The sequence below is a fragment of the Geotrypetes seraphini genome, chromosome 7 (genome assembly GCF_902459505.1).
Source record: "Geotrypetes seraphini chromosome 7, aGeoSer1.1, whole genome shotgun sequence".
NCBI lineage: Eukaryota > Metazoa > Chordata > Amphibia > Gymnophiona > Dermophiidae > Geotrypetes > Geotrypetes seraphini.
Window position 1 is genome coordinate 21,325,000 of NC_047090.1, and position 17,643 is coordinate 21,342,642.

A 17,643-nucleotide genomic window follows, 5' to 3' on the forward strand; every position below is an offset into this window, starting at 1 on the left:
CATGTTTTCAATTGTAGCCCCCCAGACTTGGAACTCTTTACCACAATACATAAAAAATGAAAAGGAACTCAGTCTGTTTAAAAATAAATTAAAAACTTTTCTTTTTAAAGATGCTTTTAATCTTTAATAGAAATACCTTTATTACTGTAGTTGTCATCCCTCCTTATGTTTTTCCCTTGAACGTTCCCTTCTCAAAATACTTATTATGTAACTTTTCCCCTTTTATCATTTCCCCTGCCCTCGACGCAAACCCCCCTCCCTCCAACGACCGCCCCCCCCAAGAACCTCCGACCGCCCCCCCAGCCGACCCGCGACCCCCCTGGCCGACCCCCACGACACCCCCACCCCCCTTCCCCGTACCTTTGGTAGTTGGCCGGACAGACAGGAGCCAAACCCGCCTGTCCGGCAGGCAGCCAACGACGGAATGAGGCCGGATTGGCCCATCCGTCCCAAAGCTCCGCCTACTGGTGAGGCCTAAGGCGCGTGGGCCAATCAGAATAGGCCCTGGAGCCTTAGGTCCCACCTGGGGGAGTCGGGGTGGCCAGAGGAGAGTCGGGGCGGGCGAAAGGACAGTCGGGCTGCATGCGCGGTATACCCATGAGCGCGGTCTGTTTATGTCTGTTTATGAGTCCGTTTCTTATTTAGTACTTAACATTATTAACATGTCTTTTAAAATGCTTTTATTTGTCTTATAATGTTAATGTGTTTGTCAGCTCATGAGTTTGTTTTTTATCTTGTACTTGATATTATTAACATGTTTTTTAAAATGCTCATGTACCTTATTGCAAATCGCTTAGTAAACTATGGATAAGCGATTCATCAAATGAAAAATAAACATAAACATAAAATAAAAAAATTCTCCCAGGAGAGCTCAGGACAGTTTACATGAATTTATTCAGGTACTCAAGCATTTTTCCCTGTCTGTTACGCTGGGCTCCAAATCTATCTAATGTACCTGGGGCAATGGGGGAGGAATAAGTGACTAGCCCAGGGTCACAAGGAGCAGCGTGGGTTTGAACCCACAATTTCTGGGTGCTGAGGCTGTAGCTTTAACCACTGCACCACTCTAGAAATCAAAATGTAGTAAAAGTGAGCCAAGTCTAGGACAATCAAGCCATTGTGACATCACTGATGAGGTTGGCTCTTAGGCATTGGTGCAGCGCTGTACATTGTACTTGCTCAGAAGAGCTTACAATCTAATTATGACAGATGCACAGAGGGGGGCTAAAGGTGTTAGAGGACTATTAAGGGAATGACAGACAGATATGACAGTTGGGTCAGTGTTCAAATTTTATTTGATATATACTGCAAACGAAAGGACGGATTTTTGCAATATCATAGAGAAAGAAACGCTGAGTTTTGGCAATATATGCTTTTGTTGCAGTTAAGTTATTTTCCTATATGCCGGTAAATCACTTAGGGCTCCTTTTACTAAGGTGCGTTAGGACCTTAACGCGCGAAATAGCATGCGCTAAATTGCCGTGCGCGCTAGACCTTAACGCCAGCATTGAGCTGGCGTTATTCTAGAAGCGTACCGCGCGGGTTTTTTTGTGGTAGTTTTGTGCATGCGCTAACAAAGCTAACGCACCTTAGTAAAAGGAACCCTTAGGGGTCCTTATATTAAAGTGCAATAAAACGTGAGAGCTTCTCAGTGCTAATCCCGGATTTAATGTGGAATTTTTTTAGAGCATTTCTTTTTCTTTCTTTCTTTTTTTGCAGGTGTTCTCATTAATATGTGGAACCTGTAAAAAAAAAATTATTGCAGGAGCGCAGGAAGTGCTCCTGCGTTAACTCTGCGTTATCCATTTAGCAAGTGCTAATCGTAATGTGTTATCAGGATAATGTAGGAATGCCCACCCTCATCCCATGCCATGTCCCCTCGGAAAAATACTTAAAAAAAAAAAAAAAATTTGGTAACATGGTCACGTCATGCTGTGAGGAAGATAAGACGCGAGTCCGTCTTGCTCCGAGGCCCCAGCATGATTTTACCTCGCTGTTTTAAGTGAATTTCACTTTTTCACTCTCCTAACAGTGTACGAGCCTCAAAAGAGATTTAATGGACAAGATTTAGCTCGCCCATGTGTAGCAATTTTTTTTTTTTTTTTAATTTATATTCCGCATATCCTACAATTCTATGCCGATTACAAATTATTTAGGTACTCAAGCATTTTCCCTAACTGTCCCGGTGGGCTCCCACTCTATCTAATGTTGTCAAAGGTAGCAAAACAGGAGCACGGATGCAGCAAATTTCCAGATGATAACATGGCAGAGTTAACACTGGGATCAATCATGCGGTTTTCAGAGATGGCCCTTGCAGATTTAACTTCCGCTGTTGTGCAAGAGAAAGATCTGCCCTTCGCATAGCTTTCCACTCAGATTTCTAATTTAGAGTCCAACCTTACCAAAACAGCGCGGCGAACTACAGAGTTGGAGAGCAGAATGTCTACAGTGGAAGACAATGTGCGCATGCTGGAGACAGATCTGAAGGCCGTAAAATCTCTGATGCAGGTGCATGTAGAGAAACTAGAAGACCTAGATAATAGGCCCCACAGAGGTAATTTACGATTTCTGGGGATTGCCGAGCCTGTTCCAGAGCAGCAACTATTAACAGAATTGGAACACTGGCTTGAAGTTACATTCCCAATGCACGAGGGCTTAGGCCCTACACGTTTAGACCGTGCTCATCGTTTAGGCCAGCAAACAACTCAGGATCTCAGACCCAGAGTGGTCATTGTGAAACTGCACAATTACTTGCATAAAATTGAACTCCTGAGACAATATAGAAACAAGCATGAGACACTTGTACATGATGCTCAGTTTTCAAGACTACTCTCCGGTGTTGATGGAGCACTGGAGAGTTTTTCTAAATGACATAATCCCCCAGACAATGCCAAAGCTGGGTGCACATTTTGGGGATGGCCTCTTAGATAATTAATTGCTTTGCAGTATATATCAAATAAAATTGAACTTGAACTGAAACTTAAGCAGGCCAAAATGTGACTACTTAGATTTAAGCCTGCAATTCATTCTTTGAGCTTAAGGAATGTAAATTTCTTGGGCCCCGACGCAGAAAGATTTGTGGTAGAGTCTCATATGGATGTCTGGGAGTATGGATTCTACTGTGAGCATAACGTTGCTGACGACTGAATCTTAGGAACGTGTTAGACTCACATAGCATCTTAATTATATTTAAAGAACAAAAAGGATGACCAGAATCACAGAGACATTCTACTGTTAAGTTCAGTTAATAGATGTATGACGTATTGGCTGCTATTGTTGACTTAAAATGGACCACTGGAGTCGATAATCAAAGTGATTTTAACTGACTTGTTTGGGATGAACCACTAACTGATGTCGATGGCTGCCTTAAAGCGGTCGCTGATTGCGTGTCAAACACTTGATGGCGCCGGTTACAGAATCGCGCCTCCGGCAAAAATAGGCACCAGAAATGTAGTCCAGGGTTTCCAGGCCTACATTTCTGGCGACCATGTAATGAAGCTGAGGGGGGACAGGTTCAGGACTAATGTCAGGAAGTTCTGCTTTACTCAGAGAGTGGTTGACACCTGGAATGCTCTCCCAGAGGAGATTATGACAGAATCGACCATCCTAGGCTTCAAGAGCAAACTAGATGCATATCTCCTTAAGAGAGGCATATAAGGATTTGATGGACTATAAATTACGCCAGGTGTACACCTGGCAGGGCCTCCGCGTGTGCGGATCGCCGGACTTGATGGACCGAAGGTCTGATCCGGAGAAGGCAGTTCTTATGTTCTTATGTTCTTATGACCATTTTTGACGTGAATCACACCTCTGACACCGAGAGGGAAGGAGAGGAGAGAGATGCCAGACCATTGGAGGAGGGAAGGGAAGAAGATGGATGCCAGACCAATGGAGGTGAAAGGAGAGATGGAAGGGGAGGCATAAAGTTTCTGGAAGGGGAATAGGAAAGAAGATGCCATATAGAAGGGGCAGAGAGAGGGTAGACAGTGGATGAAAGGAAGAGAGTGACAAGAAGATGAGGAAAGCAGAAACCAGACAAGACAAGGTAGAAAATATTCTATCTATTTATTATTTTTTTGCTTTAGGGGAGATGCATCGCTGTTTCTGTGATGTTGCATTGTATGCAGAGTCCAGCTTCTTGGTGCTTCAGTTTAACCTTTGTCTATGTATTTTTATTCTATCTCCCCATTTACAAAACCGTAGAGCGTTTTTTATCATTGGCATCTGAGCTGTTACCACCGTAGCTAAAAACCACACTACAGTTTTGTAAAAGGGGGAGGAGTTAGTTTGTGATTACATACTAGGCGAAGGTGTTTTCTGTGTGTTCGAAAAGACATAGTTTTCTGTTAAGATTGACTGTGTAGGATTGATTTGTACTAGTCTGGCTTGTTTAGTTTTACAATGGGTTTATTGATGTACTGCTCACTGCAGTATATAAGATGCTGCCTTTTCCTAGGTATTCATGTGTGACGTGTGGATTGTTAAAAAAAAAAAATCATGTTTTTCATACCGTTGGGGGGGGGGATAAAAAAATGATGGGCCCCAGGTTAGGGGCAGAGAATAGGCGTAATATGACTTAGGAGCCTGGGTTAGGCACTGGTAAATTAGGCCAGGAAAACCCTTAACATTATGATGCCTACAAGCGCCTAAGTTGAATTAGGTATCCCTAGGCCTGATTCTGTAAACGGCATCTAACGTTTATAGTGCTTAGAAGATAGGTGTCACTAGGCGCCATTTATAGAATCGCCCCCTAACCAATTATTTCAGCAGCCATAAGGGGGAAATTCTACAAACAGCGCCTTAACTTAGGTACCAGTAGGCGCCCTACTGGCACCTAAGTTAAGAGGGAAATGCTGTTTTAAATGGTGTTTCAGTATTATTTATAAGCGCCTACAGGCACCTAAACAAAAGGCGCTGGAATCATGCCTCCGATGGCACTTTTCAGGTAGGCATCATTAGGCACCGTTAGGTACCTCGATTTAGGAGTCAGTAGGCACCACGTTGAATTCTGCAAGCAACTTCAATTAGTGTTTAATTAATTGTCATTTTTTTTAAAATTGACTTTCAATGGTGTTTTCAATTAAAACATCAATTAAAGTCAATTTAAAAGTTTGGCGTTGCGCTTGGAATTTGGCTGGGCGCCACTAGGCACCGCTCATGTTGGCGCCTTTTATAGAATCAGCCCCCTGGTGCCGAAATGAAAACTGGCTCTCTGAGGGTGTTCTAGGTGCTGAGTCGGTTCCGGATTTCCAGAGCTGGCTAACACCTAGTTGGTTAACCCCCCTCTTTCACCAAGCTGCAGTGCCGAGCAGCGCGAGCTAAATGCCGAGCTGCCCATTCCATTCCTACGGGTGGCTTGGCAATTAGCCCACACTGCTCGGCAGCACAGCTGGAAGGGTAAATGCGATATTCAGCTTCAGCACTTAACTTGCCAGGTTAACCGGATAAATTTCTTAGCTTTATGTGGCTGAATATCGCACTTAACCAACTATTGAGTCTTTTTACTAAGGCGCATTAGCTATTTTAGTGCACGCTAAACGCTACTGCGTCCATAGACTATAATGGATGCATTAGCGTTTAGCGGGTGCTATAACGGCTAGTGCGCCTTAGTAAAAGGACCCCTATGTGTTAGCCAGCTCTGGAAACCTGAAATTCAATGTCGGTACTTGGACATGGTCCGGCACTGAATTTCCAGGTTCAACAATGGCAGCGGTCAGCCGTTTGCTGAATATTGGGCCTACTGTCTTTTGAGAGAGATCAAAGCCTGTTGCATAAAGCTTTATCAGGTTTTAGTTGGTAACAGCAAGCAATATATATTAAATATTCTCTATCATGATGGCTAAGGAACATTTCTTACAGGATGATCTGCATCCAGTTCTGCTCCGTAACTCAGGATCTGATTGGCAAATCTATCCAGCTCTTGAATGGTCCTGGGGAACCATGGTACTGCAAGACAAAATTTTTTTTAAAAAGACATGTTTCTAATTTCTCCAAAATATATTTTGAGATAGGTGTGGACATGTATAGATGTATTCTAGACCAGTGTTCTTCAACCTTTTTATACCTATGGACCGATAGAAATAAAAGAATTATTTTGTGGACTGGTATCGGTCTGCGGACTGGCGGTTGAAGAACACTGGGCTAAGTCGTGGGCCAGACCCTGCCCATCTCTACCCAATCTTCACCCCAGACCCCGCCCCCATAATAGTACTAATTGTAACACTATTTTTTTCCATTCATTTTTCACAGATACACAATATAATCTTATTAACAACACATAATGGTTAACCACAATATTAAACTACACAAAGCACATTGACAGCAGATGTAAATTCTCAAAATTGACATAATTCAATCATTAAATTCAAAAATAAAATCATTCCCCCCTAACCTTTGTTGTCTCCCTCCCTCCATACCTTCTGGCTTGCTCCTGCCTGTCCATTTTATGCCGCCCCCAGTGTTATCTTCAGGCCGGCTCCCTCTTCCTCACTGATGCAGTGCACAAAGCTGCGGGCAGCGGCTCCTTACGCGTCCCGCGCATCATCTGGAAGCCTTCCGTCTGATGTTGAAACTTCAAAGAGAAGGCTTCCGGTTCAGGCACATGATGCTGTTTTGGGCCTGATGCATGTGCTGGCCCTGTGGACCGGCAGGAAATTTCTGTGGACCGGCACTGGTCCATGGACCGATGGTTGAAGTACACTGTTCTAGACCAACAAAATAATCTAAATAGCATTACAAATTTGTCAACCCTCTTATAAACTTTAATATGTTATAGTGTACAAACTATGGTGCTTGCTTACTGGAGTGTGCTAGGTATTTAATATGTGAATTAGTATCCCTTGTTAATGTACAAACACGATGACCATTAGTCCTGGCACAACAGTGCTAATTCATGTGCTAATTCATACAGAAGAAAGAAAGGTGTGTAGTGGAGTGCTCTAGGATCAGTCCTCTTGAGCCAATTCTGTTCAACATCTTTCTGAGCAATATCTCTGAAGAGTTAGAAGGGAAAATGTGCCTTTTTACATTACATTATTACATTACATTGGTGTCTTCTATCCCGCCAATACCTTTCAGTTCTAGGCGGTTTACAACCAGAAATTAGCCTGGGCATTCTCAGGGAAATTACAAGTGTGCTATAGTATGCGTCGGGATCTGGGAAGGGTCGATACGGTTTGGGTAGATCATTTGACAAATTTCTTGAACAGTAAAGTTTTCAGTTCTTTCCTGAATGTTTTCTAGTTGGGCGTCGTGGTCAGCAGATTTGAGAGGTGGCAGTCTATTTTCGCTGCTCTGGTGGCTAGTAGTCCCATCATATATTTTTTTTGCTTTGCATGCCTTTGATTGGGGATGGGGGGTGGGCAAAGTGTGACACGGAGATCTGCAACACGTTGGACACCTCAGAGGTAGCAGGAGAAATGAGAAGTGATATACAAAAGCTACAGGTCTGGACAAATGCTTGGCGGCTGGACCTTTAATGCTAGCACATGCCGAAAGATGCATTTTGGATACAGAAAAAACAACAACTAGAGGACATAAATTGAGGTTGAGGAATAGAAGACTTAAGAGTAATGCTTGCAAAATCTGTTTTTCACGGAGAGGGCGGAGGATGCCTGCCTCTAATTAGAGGATTAGAGGTAAGTTACAAAATTAGTCTGGGACCACTGCACAGGTGATAGGCCTGATGGGCCGCCGCGAGAGCGGACCGTTGGGCAAGATGGACCTCTGGTCTGTCCCAGCGGAGGCACCTTCTTATGTTCTTATGTCCGGACGGCTTTTCCAAAACCCAGCACTTTGTCCGGGTCCCAGCACTTTGTCGTGTGAAGCATGTGCAGATGTCCTGCCCAATGAGAGCAGGCAGCGGGGGGCGGGGCGGGGGTGGGATTGGAGCCGGATCTAGGGGTCCGGATTTTCCAGACGGGAAATCTGGTAACCCTAATTTGGGGGTCAACTCAAGTAGGCCTAAATAGACTAAGAACATAAGAACATAAGAATTTGCCGCCGCTGGGTCAGACCAGAGGTCCATCCCGCCCAGCGGTCTGCTCCTGCGGCGGCTCCTCAGGCCTATCACCTGTGCAGTGGTCCCTGACTCTTCCTATAACCTACCTCAACTCCTATCTGTACCCCTCAATCCCCTTATCCTCTAGGAACCTATCCAAACCTTCTTTGAAGCCCTGTAACGTGCTTTGGCCTAAAACCGTTTTAAAGGCAATCTGAAGAGCTTTCTTTTTAAAGACGCTTTTAACTTGTAAATATATTTAACGTTCATTTTTCTTTTTTTATTCCCCCTTCCCTATTGTTTTTACCGTTTATGTCTTCTTCCATACCTAATAATAATAATTGCAGTTCAGCCCTTCTTTTCCTTATGTATCTGTAAGTTTTTATGTCAGTCTGTTTAACCCCTGTTATTTATTGATTAAATTGATATAAATTTATATTTCATCTGTTTTCATTTGGACATCGCTTAGTAAAATTTAATAAGCGATTCATTAAGTTAAAAATAAACTTGAAACTTGAAACTAACAGCAGCAACTTGCATCTGACCCTAAAGTCCATCTTAAGCCAATACCGCCTGATACAGTAGCCAGTGAATTTAAAAATCTTTACACACTTTGCCTCTTCTCTTTTTCGTACATCTAACATCATACAATTCTCTGATCTCAGTGAATGAATGAAGAAGGCACCTGAAAAGATACTAGAAACACTGAAATGGCTTTCTTCACCCATCTATGTTTACTGTGCAACAAATACAGCGCCTCAAGGGCCACGAATTTGGACTTGGAGGATGAGATGTACGGCATCTGCATCTATGAGACAAACATGGTTTTTCTTGTTACATAGAGCTTTTTGTACCCCTGTTCGATTACAGAAATTATTTAGTTCCAAGTCTAACAGATGCTGGCACTGTCATCTTGATGTAGGGGCATTGGATCATCTACTGTTCTATTGTCCCTTGATACTTAAATTTTGGAGATCCATTTAGGGTCAAGTGAATAAATTATTGGAAAATCCAGTGGCATTTGCACGTTAATGAGGGCTAAAAGCCAAATATCTTCCCATAATAATAAACTCCTCTTTATTATGACAGGGGTTGCCATACAACTTATTTTGAGGAACTGGAAAAACCGAGATCGGTTAAATTATACTTTCTGGTGGGAACCTCTATGCCACACTTTTAAAATGGAACATATGATGGCCATACAACAGGGACATTATAGGAAATTTATGGATGTTTGGGAGCCATTGACAAAATTCTGTAAGGAGTGATTATTGATTTTGCCCTTTGATCATACATGTCCAGGGTGGGGAAATACTTTTAATTTGAGTGCAATTGTTGGATATGCAGAAGGGGGGAGGGATGATATATGTATTTTGTCATAAAATATAATTTGATAGAATTTAAGTGCTGTTAAAGTGTAAAATGTCTGTATAATATGTTGCACTTATTTTTGGCTTTTAAGTGAATAAAGATATTTTTAAAAATTAAAAAAAAAAACACCCCCAAAAAGTACAGAATAGTTGGAAGATGCTTGAGCTGAAATTCCTGATCCTGAAATGAAGCAGGAGAAAAGAAGAACCAGGTGTGGACTGAATTTGAGAGCTGTTGCAACAGTGAAAAGAACAAAGGTGGTGCAGTATTTTAAACAAGCATAATAGCACTGTGGCACTATTTAAACCCTGGCTGGGAATCAGAGGGGACTGTTCTAGTGAAAGAGCCTGGAAGTAATCCAGCACAGCTGTACACTTGGGAGGACCTTGGACTGCGAGGGAAACGGAATGGGGACTTGTACACTGCCTGTTTTGTGGCTTTGGCATTTCAAAGCTTACAATCAAAATGATGGGCGCTGGAGGATTAAGTAACTTGCCCAGGGTCACAAGGAGCTGCACCGGGATTTGATCTCTCAACCCCTGGGTGCAGAGGCAGCAGCCCAACCAGTGAGCCACTGCCCTGCCAAAAAAACAAGAATATTTAAAGGAACAATGTTGTTGCTGGGAAATGCCAAGTAACCCCATGATAAGGTGGAAGCAATTAACCCAGAGAGTCCCCACAATGACAGCATTTCTGGCAATAAGGAAACAGCATCGTGAGGGAGAGTGATCCGCTACCAAACTGCCCTGGAGAAGGCCAGAGAGAAGCTAGGCTCCATAACAAGGGGCATAACGAGAGAAAGGTGGTCCTAGTGCTCCTATACAGGATGGTGGTGAGCAGTGGTGTAGCGAGAGTGAGTGGTGCCCCCCACTCCTTCCTGAACCCCATTCCCCGCCACATGCGAGCGCCTCCTTCCCCCTCCCCTGTACCTTTTTAATTTTCCAGGCCCGAGAAATCTCACGAACTCGCTGTCTGCGTCATGGCGGCTATCCCTTCAACATCCCTTCCTAGGCGTGGGGCCCGGAAGCGACATCAGAAAGAGGCGACACTGACACGGGCAGCAAGTTCGTAATGCTGCTCACACAGGGAAAATTAAAAGAGGTATGAGGGAAGGGGCGCACATGCGCATCAGGGATAGCGGAAAGGAGGAGGGTGCCAGCACCTCTACCAAGACCGCGCCCGGGGCGGATCGCACCCCCCTCCTGCACCCTCCTTACTATGCCACTAGTGGTGAGGCTTCACTGGGAATATTGAGCCTGATTTTATAAATGGTGCTTAAATTATAGTTTCCTAGGAATGCAGTGCTTAGTGCAGACATGGGCAACTCCAGTCCTCAAGGGCCAGAATCCAATCAGGTTTTCAGGATTTCCCCAATTGTACACCCCCACCTGGAATACTGTGTCCAGTACTGGTTGCCGTACTTGGAGAAGAACACAGTACTACTCGAAAGGGTCTAGAGGAGAGCGACTAAAATGGTTAAGGGGCTGGAGGAGTTGTCATACAGTGAGAGATTAGAGAAACTGGGCCTCTTCTCCCTTGAAAAGAGGAGACTGAGAGGGGACACGATCGAAACATTCAAGATACTGAAGGGAATAGACTCAGTAGATAAGGACAGGTTGTTCACCCTCTCCAAGGTAGAGATAATGAGAGGGCACTTTCTAAAGTTAAAAGGGGATAGATTACATACAAACGTAAGGAAGTTCTTCTTCACCCAGAGAGTGGTAGAAATCTGGAACGCTCTTCCGGAGGCTGTTATAGGGGAAATCACCCTCCAGGGATTCAAGATAAAGTTAGACAAGGTCCTGCTGAACCAGAACGTACGCAGGTAGGGCTAGTCTCAGTTAAGGCGCTGGTCTTTGATCTAATGGCTGCCGCGTGAGCAGACTGCTGGGCACGATGGACCACTGGTCTGGCCCAGCAGTGGCAATTCTTCTCTTATGTTCTTATGAAAGCAGTGCATGCAAATAGATCTCATGCATATTCATTGGGGAAATCTTGAAAACCCGATTGGATTCCGGCCCTCGACTGGCTTAGTGCCTGTCAATCTCAAGTTAGGCACTGTTTATAGAATCATGCCTTGTGGCACCTAAAGTGGACTTAGGTGCCAGTAGGCGCCCTAACTAGGGTCTACCATATTTTGAAAAAGAAAACCCTGGACACATAACCCCACCCCTTTCCACCTCCAGTCCCGCCCCGTTCCACCTCCGACTCAACCCCGTTCCGTCCTTAGCCTTGCCCCCCCCGGCAAGCCTCCTCCCTTCTACAATGAGCTCCGGCTGTGTCTAAAGGGCCTGGAGCATGCGCGGAGGCGTGCGATGTCATCCGCGTATGCTCAGAGGCCCTCTAGATGCAGCCGGAACCGGTCGGGGGGTTTCCAGAATCCAGACAAATGCCGGGGTTTTAGAAAGTCCATCTAAAAGGAGGACATGTCTGGGTTTCCCCGAGCGTCTGATAACCCTAGGCCTAACCTTAAATACCTCCTATTTATGCAAGGGTTTTCATGGCCTAAATGCCAGCACCTAAGACCACTTTAGCAGCCATATTCTAAAAATGACGCCCTATTTAGGCGAAACCAAGCAGCATAATCGTCACCTCTTTACCACTACCATTCTGAGCAGTTTGCATGAACTTCAGTAATGGTGTTACAGTACATGAGGTGCCTATCTTTCTTTATAGACTACTAGTCTTTAAGCCCGTTACATTAACGGGTGCTAGAATATATGTATGTCTGTCTTTCTTTCTGTCTCACTCCCTGCCCTTGTGTCTTCTTTTATTTCTGTCTCCCTCCCTCCTATTATTTGTCTTTCTTTCTATTTATCTCTCTTTCTGCCCCCTATGCAGCATTTATCTCCCCTTGTCCACCTTCCTGTACAGTAGCCATATCAGCATTCCCTCCCCCTCCATTTCCTTGTGCATCAGCATTTCCCCCCTCCCTACTTCCCTGTGCAGCATTTTCCTCCCTCGGGCTAGAATATATGTGTGTGTGTCTGTCTTTATTTCTTTCTCTCTCTGTCTCCTTAGCCACTTTTTCCTGTCCATTCTCCCTTCTTTTTACCTCCCCTGTGTCCACGACCACCCCTTCACTGCTCCCTTTATCCAGCAACAGCCCTTCCCCCTTTGTTTTACCTCCCCCCTGTCCATCAGTACCTCTTCCTTCTCCCCCTGTCCAACAATAGGCATCCCTTCCTTTTTCCCCCTGTCCATCATCACCTCTTCCTGCTCCCTCTGTCCAGCAGTAGGCCTCCCTTTATTTTTTCCCCCTGTCCATCAGCATCTCTTCCTGCTCCCCCTGTCCAGCAGTAGGCATCCCTTAATTTTTTTCCCCCTGTCCATCAGCACCTCTTCCTGCTCCCCCTGTCCAGCATTAGGCCTCCCTTCATTTTTCCCCCCTGTCCACCACCACCTCTTCATTGCTCCCCTTATCCAGCAGCAGCCCTTCTCCCTTTGTTTTACCTCCCCCTCTGTCCATCAGCACCTCTTCTTGCTCCCCCTGTCCAGCAGTAGGCCTCCCTTCATTTCCCCCCCCTGTCCATCAGCAGGTCTCCCTTAATTTCCCCCGCTGTCCATCTGCACCTCTTCCTGCTCCCCCTGTCCAACAATAGGCCTCCCCCCCCGCTCCCCTTCACTTGTAAGTCGGCGATTCAAGAAGCCTGTGCAGCAGTCTTCACACGCTGCTTCGGGTCCTTCTACTGCGCTTATTTGCTCTGCCGCGTCTCTGATGACATCATCAGAGACGCGGCAGAGCAAATCAGGGCAGTAGAAGAGCCTGAAGCAGCGTGTGAAGACTGCTGCACAGGCTTCTTGAATCGCCGGGTAGGTATTCGGGTCAGCGGCAAGGGAAGGGGTGTGAGCGGCAAAGAACTCCTCTGGTCTGTTGCGGAGGGCGGCCCGGCTCGATTTATTGATTCGTTGGGGGGGGGGAATGCGCTGTGTTGGGGGGAAGGGTAGGCAGACGCGGGGACCGTCCAGTTCAAGAGAGGAGCCGGGGGTGAGGAAGGCCGCCGCAGCTATGGAAAATTTTTTTTTTATTTGAAAGCCGCCGCCGGGGCCGCGCATGCGCAATTGTTTTTTTCGCTACAGCTCACGGAACACGTTTTTTTTAGTGCGCATGCGCGGCTTACCATTTTATTATATTAGACTAGTCCAATAGGTCAGATATGTGTGTATTATAAGTTACAAAAAAAACAGGGAAGAATGGAGGGAAGTATAATCCAAAAATCTCACTCCAAAACAAAAGCACCACACAAGCCAAGAAAGCTAGCTTATTACTTAAGCGAAAGAAAAGCCTATGATGCTTGGGTGGAAGAGTGTGGCTACAGCTCTCCGTATGTCTGAGGCTTTTCTTTTGCTTAAATAATAAGCTAGCTTTCTTGGCTTGTGTGGTGCTTTTGTTTTGGAGTGATATTTTTGAATTTTTGTATTATAAGTTAGGCACAACCACTTACATTAGCCATAGAGCTGACATAAATGCTCACACATAAATGCAGAAGATGCATGAATAACTTAATGGACTCTATACATTATACATGAAAGTATGCGTCCCACTCAAATGTATGCCCACCTATAAAATATGCCCTAAGTATGTCTGTTCTCCTAAACATACCTAAAATGCCATTATTCTAAACATTTGCACGTGTAATTGGCTCAAAAATACATATGCAAAAATACAAATAGAAGCTAACCTTCTTGCAAGGTATTGCGGTATGCAAATGTGTTATGTTATGCTTCATAATTCATTTCAAATACCTACATTGATCACTAGAGGGCAGCAGATCCAGCTGTATCCAAAATTTCAACAGGAAATTAAAATCAGCATCGTTTGCTAATATATTGCCTCCTCAGTTTTCGAGGGATACTGCTAGTATGTGGTTGTGCTGTAACTGAAGATGTTTTTTTAATGTATTTTGTCTAGAACTATTGTGAATGTTTTACTGTGAATCGCTTAGGGATAGGCAGTCTATAAATTTTAGAAATAAATAAATCATAGATTTTGTATAGAAAGACGGCTAATGTAATGCTTTTATGGCAATAATTGTTTTATTTTACAGAGAATGATTTGACAAAAAAAATCTCGTCTTTGCTAACAATGAAAGCACCCTGCTAACAGCCTGCCTTTATGTATATACTGCAGTCATGTTTGTCACAAATTAAGAAAACATCATGACATATAAAGCATTTATATGAACTTATTGGATATAAATATAGATTTAACACTATTTGCAAGTATATATAAATATATATACTTAAGTTTGGCAGGAATGGGCCATGGCCTCTGTCACCCTCGGCCGACTGAAAGGGAGTTGGATTCAGATCCCCAAACCTGGAGCAGTGGAGTGCAATAATGCAACTGATTCTGGAGAAGCCAGTGGGAGCCCTGGGAAGAGTTCTCTTTTCTTTATGAAGGGCAGGGTGCCCTAGAATGGGTTCACCCCAAAAGAGGAGCCCGAGCCTTGGAAAGTGTGACGGTTCTAGTGGCGTCTGGAGAATGAAAATCTGGGGGAGAGGGTGTAAATCTTGCGCCGGGCTGTACCCATAGCTGCAGCAGATCTCCAAGGTGAACAGTCTTTGGTATGTTAGAACAATGCAGGTAAGGGAAGTCAGCAGGTCAGATCTGTAACTTCAGAATACGTAGGGTTACCAGATATCTGGATTTACCCAGACATGCTCTCTTTTTATAGGACTGTCCAGGCATTCGGGCAGCTTTTTATGGGTCAGTATTAGCGGTCGCTTATGGCTTTTTGCAATTTTAGGCTATCGATCAGATGACTCGTTTTAATATTAATGACCTCATTTTTATAGTAATGAGGTCGTTTGCATGCTAGAGTCAGAGAGTGTATGAACGCACGGAAAACCACGCAGTGAGCCATTTTGAACATGGAGTCGGCAAATTTGGTCAGTCGCTAAACCAGTCATACTGATTTAGTGACCATCGGTACATGATCAGAGTGTTCCGTGCATTTAGGCCTTAGTGCTAACAAATGGGGAAAGTGTTTCTGATTAATGATCATTTGGCATCCAGTGATCACCACATGGTGTGGTTTAATATTAAGACAAGTGTAGAGAGGGCTCATTCAAAAGTGAAGATTCTAAACTTTAAAGAAACTAACTTTGTTCAAATGGAGGGTTATGTCAAGGAATTGTTGTCTGGATGGGAACATATGGAAGAAGTAGAAAAGCAGTGGGCAAAACTGAAAGGAGGTATTATAAGAGCAACAAACCATTTTGAAAAAAAAAAAAAGTTAATAAGAGAAAAAGAAAGCCACTTTGGTTACTAACTATACTAAACCTTAAGTTTGTATACCACATCCTCTCCACAATCGTAGAGCTCGGCACGGTTTACAGGAATTGGTATAGAGAAGGAACTCCAATGAAGTGTTACAGGACTTAGTATAGAGAATGTTTGGAGGGACTTAGTATATCGAAGAGGGAGGAAGTATTACATTTTTGAGAATAGCCAAGTTTTCAGATGTTTTCAGAAAAGTTGGAGGGAGCCCAGATTCCGAAGAGGGGTAGTAAGGTTATTCCAGAGCTCTGTGATTCTGAAGGAGAGGGATGTCCCTAGTTTTCCTGCATGGGGTATGCCTTTTAATGAGGGGAAGGATAGTTTGAATTTTTGGGTGGATCTGGTGGTATTAGGATTCAAGGAATTCAAAGATAGTGGAAAAAGGGGAGGAAGGATGCAGTGTAGGATCTTGAAAGTTAGGCAGGCGCATTTAAAGTGAACCCTAGAGATTATTAGAAGCCAATGAAGCTTGGATAGGAGTGGGGAGACATGGTCAAATTTACTTTTTGCGAAGATTAGCTTAGACGCGATATTCTGAATCCGCTGAAGTTTTTGAAGGCTCTCAAAAGTAATAGCTGAGAAGATAAGGAAAAAGAGATTAGCTTTCATAAAAGATCACAGAAAGAAGAAAACAGAGAAAAATATCTGGAAAAGTTAAGAGAGGCTGGTCGAGTAGTCAGGAAAGCAAAGATGCAAATGGAAGCAAAAATAGCAGACATGGTATTACAGGGGGACAAGACATTTTTTAGATGTATTAGTGATAGGAGGAAGTATAAAAGTAGCATTGTGAGACTAAAAAAGGTGAAGGGAAGAATATGTAGAAGCTGACAAAGATAAGGCTGAATTGCTTAACCATTATTTCTGTTCTGTGTTCACAGCTGAAGTGCCAGGAATAGGACTGCAGAAAACAAAAGCATATAGAGCTGAAGGTGTGGTTGAACTTGATCAATTTTCAAAGGATTGTGTTCATGAGGAACTTGCTAAATAAACTACAGGACATAATTTGAAGTTGAGGGGTGGTAGACTCAAGAGCAATGAAAGGAAATTCTACTTTACGGAGAGGGTGGTGGATGCCTGGAATGTGCTCCCAAGAGAAGTGGTGGAAAGGAAAATGGTGACAGAGTTCAAAGAAGCATAGGATGAAACAGAGGATCTAGAATCAGAAAATAATAGCAAATATTGAAGAACTACTGGGCAGACTTGCACAGTATGTGTCTGTATATGGCCTTTTGGTTGAGGATGGGCTGGGGAGGGTTTCAATGGCTGGGAGGGTTTAGATGGGCAGAAGTGAGCTTTGACGGAGGCTTCAGTAGTTGGAACCCAAGCACAATATCGGGTAGAGCTTTGGATTCTTGCCCAGAAATAGCTAAGAAGGAAAAAAAATTTTAATTGAACCAGGTTGAGCAGACTGGATGGACCATTTGAGTCGTTATCTGTCATCATCTACTATGTTACTATGTTATAGGTGGATAAAGCCACCTGGATGGGGCCAGATGATGTATATCCAAAGGTACTGAGGGAACTTAGGGAAGTTCTAGAGGCTCAATTTGCTGACCTTTTCAATGCTTCACTAGAGTCAGGAGTGGTACCGGAGGATTGGAGAAGGGCAGATGTGGTCCCTCTCCACAAAAGAGGACATAAGGAAGTAGTAGGTAATTATAGGCTGGTAAGTATCACTTCTGTGGTAAGTAAATTAGTGGAAATGCTTTTAAAACAGAGAATAGTAATGTTTCTGGAATCCAGTGGATTACAGGACCCGAGGCAATATGGATTCACTAGAGTTAGGTCTTGCCAGACAAAACTGTTCAATTTCTTTTTTTATTTTTTTTTTATTTATTTAAACAATTTTATGAAATTTTTCCAAGCATAAACATCTTGTACAGAAAAGTACGATCAAGACACTTCTAATTTAAGTTAACTTTCAATCTGAAAAGTAATTCACTCAAACTATTAAAGGAAAAGAAAAAATCAGCTTCCCTTGATCACACAC

The 17,643-nt window shown here is 43.7% G+C and overlaps 1 protein-coding gene across 2 annotated transcripts in view; it reads right to left on the bottom strand.

Moving 5' to 3' along the window:
* Positions 1-17,643, bottom strand: part of PAH (phenylalanine hydroxylase) — a 159,832-nt gene that overhangs the window by 53,155 nt on the left and 89,034 nt on the right. For both annotated transcript variants that reach the window (XM_033953516.1, XM_033953517.1), the window contains exon 5: positions 5,858-5,946. In XM_033953516.1, coding sequence (XP_033809407.1) covers positions 5,858-5,946 — 89 coding nt within the window. The remainder of the gene's footprint in view (positions 1-5,857; positions 5,947-17,643) is intronic.